Source organism: Cicer arietinum, chromosome 7 (assembly GCF_000331145.2).
Source record: "Cicer arietinum cultivar CDC Frontier isolate Library 1 chromosome 7, Cicar.CDCFrontier_v2.0, whole genome shotgun sequence".
NCBI classification, from domain to species: Eukaryota; Viridiplantae; Streptophyta; class Magnoliopsida; order Fabales; family Fabaceae; genus Cicer; species Cicer arietinum.
This window is the reverse complement of record NC_021166.2, coordinates 52,171,586-52,184,999: the sequence shown is the minus strand read 5'-3', so window position 1 is coordinate 52,184,999 and position 13,414 is coordinate 52,171,586. Positions and strand designations below refer to the sequence as shown.

General features: G+C 33.6%; 2 protein-coding genes and 3 long non-coding RNA genes across 5 annotated transcripts in view; 1 reads left to right on the top strand and 4 right to left on the bottom strand.

Moving 5' to 3' along the window:
* Positions 1-3,202: 3,202 nt before the first annotated feature.
* On the top strand, positions 3,203-3,727 carry LOC101503827 (uncharacterized). The gene is made up of 3 exons (XM_027330672.2): positions 3,203-3,220; positions 3,309-3,455; positions 3,544-3,727. The coding sequence occupies exons 1-3, from the start codon at positions 3,203-3,205 to the stop codon at positions 3,661-3,663; spliced, it is 285 nt and encodes a 94-aa protein (XP_027186473.2). The 3' UTR covers positions 3,664-3,727.
* A 3,849-nt stretch (positions 3,728-7,576) lies between these two features.
* Positions 7,577-9,283, bottom strand: LOC113784456 (uncharacterized). The gene is made up of 2 exons (XR_003470514.2): positions 9,110-9,283; positions 7,577-8,918 (listed from the first exon to the last, which is right to left on the bottom strand). It is a non-coding gene; the product is annotated as an uncharacterized lncRNA (long non-coding RNA).
* Positions 9,284-10,832: 1,549 nt separating this feature from the next.
* Positions 10,833-13,414, bottom strand: part of LOC101501580 (glutathione S-transferase zeta class-like) — a 13,305-nt gene continuing 10,723 nt past the window's right edge. Inside the window, exon 5 of the mRNA XM_073363882.1 lies at positions 10,833-10,958. Coding sequence (XP_073219983.1) covers positions 10,848-10,958 — 111 coding nt within the window. The 3' untranslated portion in view covers positions 10,833-10,847. The remainder of the gene's footprint in view (positions 10,959-13,414) is intronic.
* LOC101503490 (uncharacterized) lies at positions 11,056-11,475 on the bottom strand. Its single transcript, XR_012161366.1, has 3 exons — positions 11,374-11,475; positions 11,231-11,287; positions 11,056-11,139 (listed from the first exon to the last, which is right to left on the bottom strand). It is a non-coding gene; the product is annotated as an uncharacterized lncRNA (long non-coding RNA).
* LOC101503171 (uncharacterized) lies at positions 12,738-13,170 on the bottom strand. The gene is made up of 3 exons (XR_012163847.1): positions 13,075-13,170; positions 12,932-12,988; positions 12,738-12,840 (listed from the first exon to the last, which is right to left on the bottom strand). It is a non-coding gene; the product is annotated as an uncharacterized lncRNA (long non-coding RNA).

Sequence of the window (13,414 nt, the reverse complement as noted above, 5' to 3'; positions counted from 1 at the left end):
AGACAGCCCAACTTGTCTTATCTTCGAACCTGGGGTTGTATGGCTTATGTCAGAATCCCCGATCCCAAGCGAATCAAACTCGCCAGTAGAGCCTATGAATGTGCATTCATTGGGTATGCAATAAACAGCAAAGCGTATAGGTTTTATGACCTAAACGCGAAATTGATCATAGAATCAAATGATGCTGACTTCTATGAAGATAAATTCCCTTTCAAATCAAGAAATAGTGGGGGCAGCAGACCAAGTCAAGTTCCTGTGACAACGAGCACTGAAAGCAACAAACAAGACGAAACGGAAATTCGAAGGAGTAAGAGAGCAAGAGTTGCTAAAGATTATGGACCAGAATACATGGCCTACAACATAGAAGAGGATCCTGCGAACATTAAAGAAGCTCTGTCATCCTTAGATGCTGATCTATGGCAAGAGGCTATAAACGATGAGATGGATTCTCTAGAATCTAACAAGACCTGGCATCTGGTAGACTTGCCTCCTGGTTGCAAACCAATAGGTTGTAAATGGATCTTGAAAAAGAAACTGAAACCCGATGGATCTGTTGATAAATACAAGGCTCGCCTTGTAGCCAAAGGTTTCAGACAAAGAGAGAACATAGATTTCTTCGACACTTTCTCACCAGTCACTAGACTAACATCCATTAGGGTACTTATATCACTTGCGGCTATTCATAACCTGGTGATACACCAGATGGATGTTAAAACAGCCTTTTTAAACGGTGAACTGGAAGAAGAAATCTACATGGAGCAACCTGAAGGATTTGTAATTCACGGACAAGAAGACAAGGTCTGCAAGTTAGATAAATCTCTGTATGGTCTTAAACAAGCTCCTAAGCAATGGCATGAAAAATTTGATAACTTGATTATTTCGAATGAGTTTAAAGTAAATGAAAGTGACAAATGTATTTACTACAAATTTGAAAATAACATTTGCACTATATTATGTCTCTATGTAGACGACTTACTCATATTTGGCTCAAACATTCATGTTGTGAATAATGTGAAATCATTGTTGAGCAAAGGATACAGTGATGCTGATTGGAACACCTTATCAGATGACTCCAAGGCAACCAGTGGCTATGTTTTCAGCATAGCCGGTGGTGCTGTATCATGGAAATCAAAGAAACAGACAATATTGGCTCAGTCCACTATGGAGTCTGAAATGATAGCACTAGCTAATGCTAGTGACGAAGCAAGCTGGTTGAGATGCTTGCTAGCAGAAATCCCTTTATGGGATAAGCCGTTACCAGCTGTGTTGATCCACTGCGATAGTACCGCGGCTATTGCAAAAATTGAGAATCGTTATTATAACGGTAAGAGACGACAAATACGTCGTAAGCACAACACAGTTAGAGAATTACTTTCGAAAAGAGCTATTATTGTGGATCATGTACGCACTGATGAAAATTTAGCTGATCCTTTGATGAAAGGATTAACTAGAGAGAAAGTCCAAAATACATCCAAAAGGATGGGACTATTGCCTATTGATAAATGAGTCACTTATGATGGTAACCCGACCTAAAAGACTGGAGATCCCAAGAATTAGGTTCAATGGGTAATAACAAGTCATAGTGATATGAGATGAACATGCTATGTTTTATATGAGAAGCATGATTCCTGAAGCGATAAAAGGATGAGATAATAGAAACTCTTAATGAGATCTATACTCTATGTGGAGTGGGGTACTTAGTAGCTACAGGAGTACTCTTGATAGACTCACCTACGTGAATGTGGAAGTGGGGGCCACTTCCTATGGAATTTCGAGGCAGAATTCCTAGAGCGTTCACTAGACTGGGATACACGTGCATGGCCCTAAATGCACGGGCTTTTTAGAATACACCTAATGAAAAGGTTGTGTGTGGGTTTGATTTCAGAGATAGAGTTCAAGACTATGAGTTACTCTTGTTGAATCTGAATCCTACTCGCTATGCAAAGGTTCAAGTTGAAAGACACCTTTGTTTATGCACAATCTTATAGAAGCGTTTGACGCTATTCAAGAACCTATTTTTAAATTCAAGTGGGGGATTGTTGGAAATGATGGAAGATAAATGGCATTGATGATGGCTTTTAATGTTGTGAATTAAAAAATGAGAAGTCCCACATAGGGGGGAACACACTCATTTATAACCTTTATAAGGTGTTAGTTTCACAATTGGGTTGGGCCCCAAGGGGCACCGCAATTTTGTGAAGGAGGGAGAACGCAAGCAAATGGACCACCACACGCGTGCGCCGCCCTTCCGGCTTGGCTTGGCTTGGTTTGGTTTGGTTTGTGGTGTATTAAATTTTTAAACATATGAAAATTAATTATTTATTTTAATTAATTAATTATATGCTTGCGTTATGTCACAAGTTACGAAACTGTCATCCACAAAGTCAAAATCAATGTTCTGTTCCAGTCAAACCCTAAACAGACTAATCTTCTGTCATTTGCTTAGTCAAAACCCTAATTTGACTTAGCTTCGGTTATTTGCCAAGTCAAAACCCTAAAGCTGAGTCTTTCCCACGTTTTGATTGTTGCCCGGTCAAGAAGCCTAGTCAAGTCACGTTTCCTATCTCTGAGGCACGTTTCTGGTAGCCAGCTGATGGACTTCGTGCTTCTTGGATCCCCCTTTTTTTCTCAGATCCAGTTGTTGAACTCCTCTATAAATAGAGAGCTCACCTCATTTCGAAAAGCACACCAAAAGCTCTCCGTATCTGAGGCTTTTCTCACTTCTCCCCCTAATTTTCTTCTTCTTCTTCTTATTTTCTTGAGTAGCCTTCGTGCTATATTAGAGTGTCAGTCATTCGACTGCCATACAGAGGGTGTAATTCTAGAACGGTTTTCTACTGTGCAGTAGAACTCCGATACAGAGAATCTGGGCTGTTTTATCCTGGGGACTTCGTGGTTGATAGTCTGCCTTGCACAATTTTGGGCAGTGCCTCGAAACGTCTTAAAGAGAGCGACCTAGTCCGCGACTCAACCCAGTAATATTTTTCGGTGGCAAAATTGTTTTCAAAGGTTTTCGAATTTCAAAAACAACAGTTTTCAATTAATGATTGTGTTAACCCAACAATGGGACTCTGATTTGGTAGAAGCAAGGTACATAAAAGAAATTGAAGACAACCTCAGCATAATTCGTCTTAGGTTTGGAGATAACTCCAAGCCACTGTTCAGAAATAGAGAATTCATTGTCTATGAGCGTCATCAAACCATGGAAGATGGCACTGTGGTAATAATTACTACTCAAAATTAACTGATACCATAAAGCGTGTTTTAGAATCATGGCTTTAAAGTTAACTGAATGAATGAATTTGTAGGTAGTAGCAGTTGCTTCATTGCCAAAGGAAATAGCTGTTGGATTACATCCGAAGCAAAATAATGCAATAAGAGGACTATTGCTACAATCGGGATGGGTAGTGGAGAATCTTCAAGATAATTCATGTGTTGTTACTTATGTTGTTCAGGTAATTAAATTTTAATATTCAATATTCATATACGACTAAATTTTCTTAATTTACATTAATAATCCTCATTGCTTTTCTTTTCTTTCAGTTGGATCCTGCAGGGTGGCTTACCAAGTATTTTGTGAATCGATTTAATACAAAACTGGTTATGATTATTGAAAACCTTAGAAAATTAGCACAAGCATGTCCAAGTGAAGGTCAAAATTGACCACTTTGTAAAGTTGCAAGGAGAGGGGAATGTGACCATTGACCAAGCAAACACACTATTAATGGCCATTTGTAACACTCCGTTTTTCAAAGCGAGGGTATATTTTTTTTTTCAAAAGTAATTAAAAACGAACAAAGATTTAAATCAGAAAATGCCTTTGGATAAATAATTGAGTCATTATAATTTACAAACAGCGAAAGAGTTTCTCCAATTATAAATCCAAAACATTTACACAACAACAAATGGTACATGGAACCCATTCAAGTAAAAAGTCAAACTGACAATATTAGTATAAGTACAGTTTTCCAAACTAAAAATACTCCAATCCAAAAAGAAGGACACCTAGTTCCTATACATCATCCTAATCTGATCATCCTACCAAAAAGCTATACACCCTGAGTATCTCCACGCGCCCCGTGAGATCCTCCTAATGTAACTGCAATCACGCGTTCCCATCTTCATTCCCGTCCGTAGGGTACGAACCGGTAGGACCGTCCTGACTCTCATCTGAGGGCAAAGCCCAGATTTCCACAATAATTGTAAAGGGTCACCAACCGAAATTAACAGATAACACATAACATTTAAGTTTTAAATGCACAAAATAACCTTTCAACTAAGCATGCACCTTAAAAGGATTTTCCATATGCTAAAAGTTCATATAATGCTCGTCAATTAACAATGAACTCAAAATGAAGTTCTCAAACCATCAATTTATACACAACTGACCAAAGCATTGATAAATCAATTTAGCAATCCAAAACAAAATATTAAGTAACCGAGACATTAAGAGATTCCCCCTCCTTAACGTCCAGTTAACTTAAACGGTTTTCAAAACAAAATATTAAGTAACCGAGACATTAAGAGATTCCCCATTCTTAACGCCCAGTTTACTTAAACGGTTTTCAAAACAAAATATTAAGTAACCGAGACATTAAGAGATTCCCCATTCTTAACGCCCAGTTTACTTAAACGGTTTTCAAAACAAAATATTAAGTAACCGAGACATTAAGAGATTCCCCATTCTTAACGCCCAGTTAACTTAAACGATTTTTCTTTAAAACAAAATATTAAGTAACCGAGACATTAAGAGATTCCCCATTCTTAACGCCCAGTTAACTTAAACGATTTTTCTTTAAAACAAAATATTAAGTAACCGAGACATTAAGAGATTCCCCATTCTTAACGCCCAGTTAACTTAAACGATTTTTCTTTAAAACAAAATATTAAGTAACCGAGACATTAAGAGATTCCCCGTTCTTAACGCCCAGTTAACTTAAACGATTTTTCTTTAAAACAAAATATTAAGTAACCGAGACATTAAGAGATTCCCCATTCTTAACGCCCAGTTTACTTAAACGGTTTTCAAAACAAAATATTAAGTAACCGAGACATTAAGAGGTTCCCCCTCCTTAACGTCCAGTTAACTTAAACGGTTTTCAAAACAAAATATTAAGTAACCGAGACATTAAGAGATTCCCCATTCTTAACGCCCAGTTAACTTAAACGATTTTTCTTTAAAACAAAATATTAAGTAACCGAGACATTAAGAGATTCCCCCTCCTTAACGTCCAGTTAACTTAAACGGTTTTCAAAACAAAATATTAAGTAACCGAGACATTAAGAGGTTCCCCCTCCTTAACGTCCAGTTAACTTAAACGGTTTTCAAAACAAAATATTAAGTAACCGAGACATTAAGAGATTCCCCATTCTTAACGCCCAGTTAACTTAAACGATTTTTCTTTAAAACAAAATATTAAGTAACCGAGACATTAAGAGGTTCCCCCTCCTTAACGTCCAGTTAACTTAAACGGTTTTCAAAACAAAATATTAAGTAACCGAGACATTAAGAGATTCCCCCTTCTTAACGCCCAGTTAACTTAAACGATTTTTCTTTAAAACAAAATATTAAGTAACCGAGACATTAAGAGATTCCCCATTCTTAACGCCCAGTTAACTTAAACGATTTTTCACAAACAAACGCACATTAAGTAAACGAGACATTAAGAGATTCCCCATTCTTAATGCTCATTTAACTTAATGGTTTTCAAGTTTCACACAACACAAACTCAACAAATTCTCACATCAAAACATATCAATTCATTTATTCACAAATCCAACCATACACACATCAAATCTCATCAATATCAATTAAGAGCATGTCAAAAACAACGAACACAAATCAAAGCAACATAACACCCAGATACAACCAATTTCATTTGTTCATAATCATATACAATGACTTCAAATTCATTTACCACGAAACATTCATCATTATAAACAAAACCTAACTCTAAGGTTTTACCCATAACGCACTAGTTTCGTTTTTCCCCAAATCGATACATTTAACCCTAACAAATTCCTTCCCACACAACCACAGATAAGTCCCTAATGCAAACTAGAAGTTTGGAAGGAGCCCTTACCTCAACGTTAGCTTTAACGTGCGTTTCCGGTACCGCGAGTAATTCCGGTAAAATCTCCGCTCGCAACGCCGCTTCCAAATTAGTTCACTAGCACCGTAGCGTGGTGGTGAGCAACTTTCCCTTCTATCTCTTCGCGAAATGAAGCTTGGATCTTGAAGAAACGGAGGGGTTTGTGTTTGGATCTCAAAAACCGTTTTTCTTCGTTTTCGAATCAAAGAGGAAGAGTGGAGTTGCGAAAACCTCGATCTAACTCTCCCCCAACCTTGGGTTACTAGTTTTGAAGAAAAGAAAGCGACAAAAATGAAAATGGGAGAAAGGAGGAAATTTTGGCCGCGGTCAGAGGAAGGAGATGGAAATTCCAATTTTCCTTCCTTTCTTTTTCTTTCCTTTGTTTTTCCTTTCTTCCCTTTTCCTTATTTCCTTTATATACTCTTTTCTTTTCCTTTTCCTTCCTTCTAGTTTTCTTTTCTTTTTCCCCCCAAACAAACACATATAATTATATTAAATATAACTTAACAAATATCTCAAAATCTAGATATTTGTTAAATTACCGTTTCACCCGAAACGCATTAAATTCTCCGTAAAGGATTCATCGCAGTTAAATTCAATTTATTTATCGACGAGAAATTTTAATTGGCATCAAAATACCTTTTTGATTATAAAACTCCAAAATATTATTAACTTTGGCTTAAAAGCCTCCGAGCCAAAATCCAAAATACACCAAAAATACATAAATGGTACTTTAAAATTATGGGTCTTACACCATTCATATTATTTACTTACTATTTATAGATTATAGATAATAAATAAATAGAATCAAATCAATCAATCGAGCCAAATGCCAATTAATTTTAGCAATGCAATACACTTATCACAACTCACAAAGCTCAAACTCTTTGGTCTTTGTTTCAATGTCTCGTGATATAAAACGTTTTAAATATTGAGCGTGAAATTAAACAAGGGCTAATGTAAGTATAATACTATATGGATGGAAATAAAATATGCTAGAGTGGGAGAATAGTGACACTTCAAACCTATATTTTAATTTTAATTTTTAAAACTATACATAGTAAAATTACTTAATATGTGATTAATATAATTGTTTGTTTTATAATATATTGACATTAATTTCAAGGACTACAGGAAGAATTTCTGTCATAGAAGAAGAAGTATCTTATTTTCTAAGTTTAACTAGCGCTCTTTTTTACTTGTAAATTAGGAAATTAATTATGTTATTTTTTAAAAAAAATTAAACTTAAAACATGCTTCTTAAAATTCTTTTGGCGTTCTTTAAATTACTACCACAACTGTCTACAATGATCTTTAACCAATAAATTTTAAATTGAAGTCTCACAAGTTGAAATGAACTTTAATCATTTGCTTGTAAGCTTGTTGGGCTAAAGGCGTGAATGTTTGAAACTTCAAACGTTAGTACAATAGACTGTCAAAGGCCTAATAGAATTAAAAACCGGTGATTACTCATCCAAGTTATATTTTTATTCACAAGGTATGCTAAATACACTATCAAAATCACGAGTCTAGTAATTCACTCATTTTTCACTATATATACTATATTCGAAAACATTCACTAAGCTCTATATTAATCTGATTATAAAAACTAACTAGATAGGAATAAAAAGGGAGTTAATTAAAAACTAATTAGCATCAGCAATATCATCATTCAAGGGAAACAAGCTTAAGGAATGTGGAAACACTGTAGGATGAGACATGGATTGTGGGTTGAGTTGTAGAAATGAACAAGCTTCAGTAATGTTGTCAATGTTGATGTCATAGATGTACAATTGTATGCAAACCTTGATTAGTAAAATACCATCTTTGAAACCAAGAGGATTCATCCAAGGACTTGAATCCACACTCCTCCGCTCAGAAATTCGATTCTTCAAATTCAAAAAGAAGCGTGGATATTCTGCTTCAAAATCCTCCAAACGTTTACCATGTTTGAGATTCCATTTAGACTCATACATGAAGTCCTTCTTCTGATACCTGAACATAGTTAAGTTTTCCTTCATTTTCTCTTATGCAAGCTTCAGGAACCGATCTAAACTCAACAGATGGAACTGGTACAGAAATCAACAAAGAAAGCTCATTCTCCACATCAAAAGTGAGTATTTGATCACCTTCTGTAAGCCAATATAAAATACCTCCAATGTATATGCCTTTGTTTTTAATCAAATCGCTGTTGCAGTAGCATATCTCAGTTGATTTCCTCCAATCTTTTGTCGCTGGTGAGTACAAATCAAATGTGAAAGAGAAGATTCATCCTCCTCATGGCGTTTCACTCTAACCAATTTTAATTTGAATTTGGATGGCTCAAATTCACATTCAAAATCAAAAGCAAATGCTATGCTATCTGTTATGTCACATTGAGGAGGCCAATCCAATTGAATCCAATCTCTATTACAAGGATTGCAGAGATAAAATCTGGTTGGATTTGGAGAAGGCAAACAGCTACGGCAACATATAATCCCTTTGCACGACGCCAAAACAACAACTTGTTCAGGAAGAAAAGTGAAAACGGTTTGGTGCACTACTTTACCACCGTTTCTTGTTTCCACTGGAATGTAACTAACCGTTTTGATATCGTGTTTGCACAACATATACCTGTCTTGAACAATGAAGCCGTTTAACACGAGATTTGCGTTTTTTAATTGAGCTTTCATGAATGAACGACTTGAAATAATCTGCTTCCAATCTTTTGAAACGCGCTTCATACGAAACAACTGCTTCACTTCAATTTTTTTAAAGAATATCAAAGATAATGTCTTTGTTCAGACACAACTCACTCTCACTCTTAACTTTAACCTTCTCCATTTTCTGAAAAACAAACATAAGTTTGAAATCGTGATTTGGTAACAAATAATAAATCAATCAATTTTTGTGAATGAGGAAATGTACAAAATGATTAAAATGGAATGCATTGTGAAAAATAAGTAAATAGAAAGTAAAAGGAAGAAAAGAACAGTTCTTGATAAAGATATGAAAAATGGAATGGAGAAATTAATAACCGTTAGAGAGAGGTGAGAGCAGAGGAGAAGAAAACAAAGGCGGAACGCAAAAAGCTGTTTTGATATGATTTGATTCCAGCACGGCGTTAATTAGTAGTACTCTATATTGAATAGTGAGTGGTAGCACTATTGTAACAAACTCTAATTTGCAGAGACAGCCGAAAACGAGTGGAGTGCGGTGTGTCTTTACAAATTCTTTTTGCATAAATAGAAACAGATAGTGCAATTATCACAGGGAAAAAGTTTGGTGTACATGTAATTTAATAAAATGTAATATTCAATTACTATTATCCATGCATAAATTATAATTTAATAAAATGTAATTTAATAAAATGTAATATTCAATAAAATGTCTTCAAATAAACTATATTTGATTTTTTTTAATGGTTTCTATTTTTTCTATTTAATTAGGTTAAATTACATATGTAGTCCCTTAACTTAATTTCAGGTAACGTTTTAGTTTTTTATCTTTTTTTTTCCCGATTTAGTCCTTTATTCCTAACAATATCAAATAAAGTATGAAAATATGAGTTTATTTGAGGATTTGCGTTACGAATTTGATTTTTTTTAATGGTTTCTATTTTTTCTATTTAATTAATACTCCCGGCAAAATTATAAATTACAAATAACTAAGTAATTGTAGTATATAAAAAAAATGATGTTTACCAAATTACCAATACAGAAAATGTTGAATAAAAGGTAGCATCACTAGCTAGTAATATGGAAATGAATAGAAAACAAAATAGAAATATAAAATCCAATTAAGAAATTATGGAGCTCACAAAGAAAATGATTTTTTTTATTGCAGTAATGATAATCTAATAGTGGCACTAGCAAACAAGCAAGAGAAGAAGAGAGAAATTGAAAAGTTGCAAAAAATAAATAAATAAAAATAAGCAATGGTTTTTGGCTTTTAGTGCATCAAATTATGTCTCTCTTTTCTCTTCTTCTAGTAACTAACTTTTTGGTTTGATAAAAGAATCAGAATTGCAGTGCAACTGCTGTGTCAACTGGCAACCCTGCCTTGCAAAACTTATGAAATTGAATGGCCAAATGGGAACGCTAACTTCTTTTTGTAGTAAAGGATATGAACAGACAAAATTGGCCATGGGAGATTACGATAGGAACAATATTTTTTAGTTTTTTAGTTTTTTTTTACTAATTTGTAATCATTTAAACAATATATTTATTAAATAAATGTTCTCTATTATCTATATCTCTACTTTTATTTTAACTCTATCATTTTCAAGAAAATTGAGTTTGAAGTAAGTAAAATTTAATGGAGAATTATTTTAAATAGAATTGAAATTTAATTTTTTTTTAAATAATTCGTTCTTCACCGATATTTATTAACTATTTAATTATAATATCTTAATTATAATTTTTTATTTATATGAGTCTTTTTTAACAAATACGATCAATGAAGAAAATACAATCACTTAGTTATATTTACTTGATAATACACTATTAACATATACTACTACATTAAAAAGATACGAATTCTCCTCTTTTAAAATCAAAATTGATAAAATGAAGAGATTAATAGTTGGTATTATATCACTCATAGTATGCATAATATCAATCATTTATTTACTTACTGCAATTTTTATTAAGCCTTGTTCTTAAACTCAGAAAATCCAATTACCATATCACTAAAAACAAGAAAATTTACTAACACCTAATTGACATCACTTTAACAGTAAAAAAAGCACTTTATTGCACAATCTACGTGGCCTGGTTATTCAAACTTTGGAGAAAATAATGCAATAGTAACCACCTGAAAATTGATAGCTCTTTTGTGAATATCAGTGGGTAGCAAAGGATGTTGAGGATACTTATCCTCCAAATACTGCGTTCATTTCATTTAGACATCACAAAAAAATGATCAGATATGATCAAACAATTTCAATAATTGGAAAAGTAAAAGAAAGGATTGAGAGTGACCTTAATAATAGCAAAAGAGTAAAAAATTACAGCAGGACCATCGACGAGAACGGGAACAAAACCAATAGGGTTGAGCTGGAGAAACTCTGAATATGTGAAAAAGGAAATTAATTAAATTAAGTATAACTGATAATATATAAAATAATAATACTAAAATTAGGTTTACGGATAAGAAACCAGGATGAGATTGTTCTCCTTTCAACAGATTGACAGCTTTGTACTCATATTCGAGCCCTGAACGAATGAAAATGTTTGAGAAACAGAATCTTAATAATTTATTTAATTAATAAACAAGAGAAACGATTGAATGAGTGGAGTACCTTTGACGTTAAGAGCAATTCGGAATCGGAAGGAACATGAAGCGTGGATATTCTGCTTCAAAATCCTCCAAACAAGTTTACCATGCTTGAGATTCCATTTAGACTCATAATAATCTTCAAGTCATGAGAATGTAATGAAGCTTGTAAACTACATGTTTTTGATGACGACAAGACCACCAACTATGTTCGTTCTCATCATATGCACTTTCTATTTTTGGTTTCTCTTCTTATTTCCAGTTCATTTCATACATAAGTCCAAATGTTTATCAAGAAATGTAGTGCCCAAATAGTAGAAACTTTAACTCAATCGGTCTCATCTCATTATAATAGCCAAATACTGTATGTGTTCAATTAATTAAGAATAAAACAAAATCAAATATTGTAGAAACACAAATAAGGATAAGGGGTAGTATGATAGACGGTACCGGGAGAAAATTTTAATTAATGAGACCAGCCCATTTCCATGTTATATAAATGAAACTTATGGTTCTTGACGTTTGGACCAAAAGGATCTATAAAGTTAAAATTGAGAAAGTAAACCTTGTTCCCTTAATGATCCATTATGGCAATAGGCTCTAATAGTAAAGAAATTTTTTTAACTTTGAATAAATGCATGACAAAATTGACATTAACTATGGAACTATTTCTTTCGCTATTAATTTTATTAACCCCTCTCAAAACCAACTGGTGAGCAAGTTAGTTTAATCTCACCTGTGAAGCCTTTTCTAATTAAAGTACTTGCATTAGATTTTCATATCATTCTAAAAGTTCTCAAGTACTTGAATTACTATTGAGTTGTTTATCAATATACCACATCTTAGATTTATTCAAACCTTATTGTATCATTTGTACAAGTAAGATAGTGGTGTGCTATCTTAGAAGTATTGTTAGAAGTTTTGTAGCAAGAATCCCAGGGTGGGAGTTGTACATTTTCTGACAAGTATTGGATTAATCTCTTGTGGTGTGCAAGAGGACTGGACGTACCCTTGGTTATAAGGGGAACCAGGATAAATCTTAACGTGTTCATTTACTTACTGCAATTTTTATTAAGCCTTGTTCTTAAACTCAGAAAATCCAATTACCATATCACTAAAAACAAGAAAATTTACTAACACCTAATTGACATCACTTTAACAGTAAAAAAAGCACTTTATTGCACAATCTACGTGGCCTGGTTATTCAAACTTTGGAGAAAATAATGCAATAGTAACCACCTGAAAATTGATAGCTCTTTTGTGAATATCAGTGGGTAGCAAAGGATGTTGAGGATACTTATCCTCCAAATATTGCGTTCATTTCATTTAGACATCACAAAAAAATGATCAGATATGATCAAACAATTTCAATAATTGGAAAAGTAAAAGAAAGGATTGAGAGTGACCTTAATAATAGTGAAAGAGTCAAAAATTACAGCAGGACCATCGACGAGAACGGGAACAAAACCAATAGGGTTGAGCTGGAGAAACTCTGAATATGTGAAAAAGGAAATTAATTAAATTAAGTATAACTGATAATATATAAAATAATAATACTAAAATTAGGTTTACGGATAAGAAACCAGGATGAGATTGTTCTCCTTTCAACAGATTGACAGCTTTGTACTCATATTCGAGCCCTGAACGAATGAAAATGTTTGAGAAACAGAATCTTAATAATTTATTTAATTAATAAACAAGATAAACGATTGAATGAGTGGAGTACCTTTGACGTTAAGAGCAATTCGGAATCGGAAGGAACATGAAGCGTGGATATTCTGCTTCAAAATCCTCCAAACAAGTTTACCATGCTTGAGATTCCATTTAGACTCATAATAATCTTCAAGTCATGAGAATGTAATGAAGTTTGTAAACTACATGTTTTTGATGACGACAAGACCACCAACTATGGACAATGCAGCAAGATCAAAAAGAAGATCAAACCATCTTGAATAAGCTTCCAAATCCAAATAATAAATGATTAAATGTAAAGGTATATGATACACATCAATAGTTCAAAATACATGAGAACAATTCATATTTACATATGCATTTAACATGTTTTC

Bases quoted from the DNA above. Each gene is read 5' to 3' on its own strand.
- LOC101503827 (XM_027330672.2), top strand. The intron at 3,456-3,543 runs GTAATTAAATTT...CTTTTCTTTCAG, and splicing joins TTGTTACTTATGTTGTTCAG to TTGGATCCTGCAGGGTGGCT.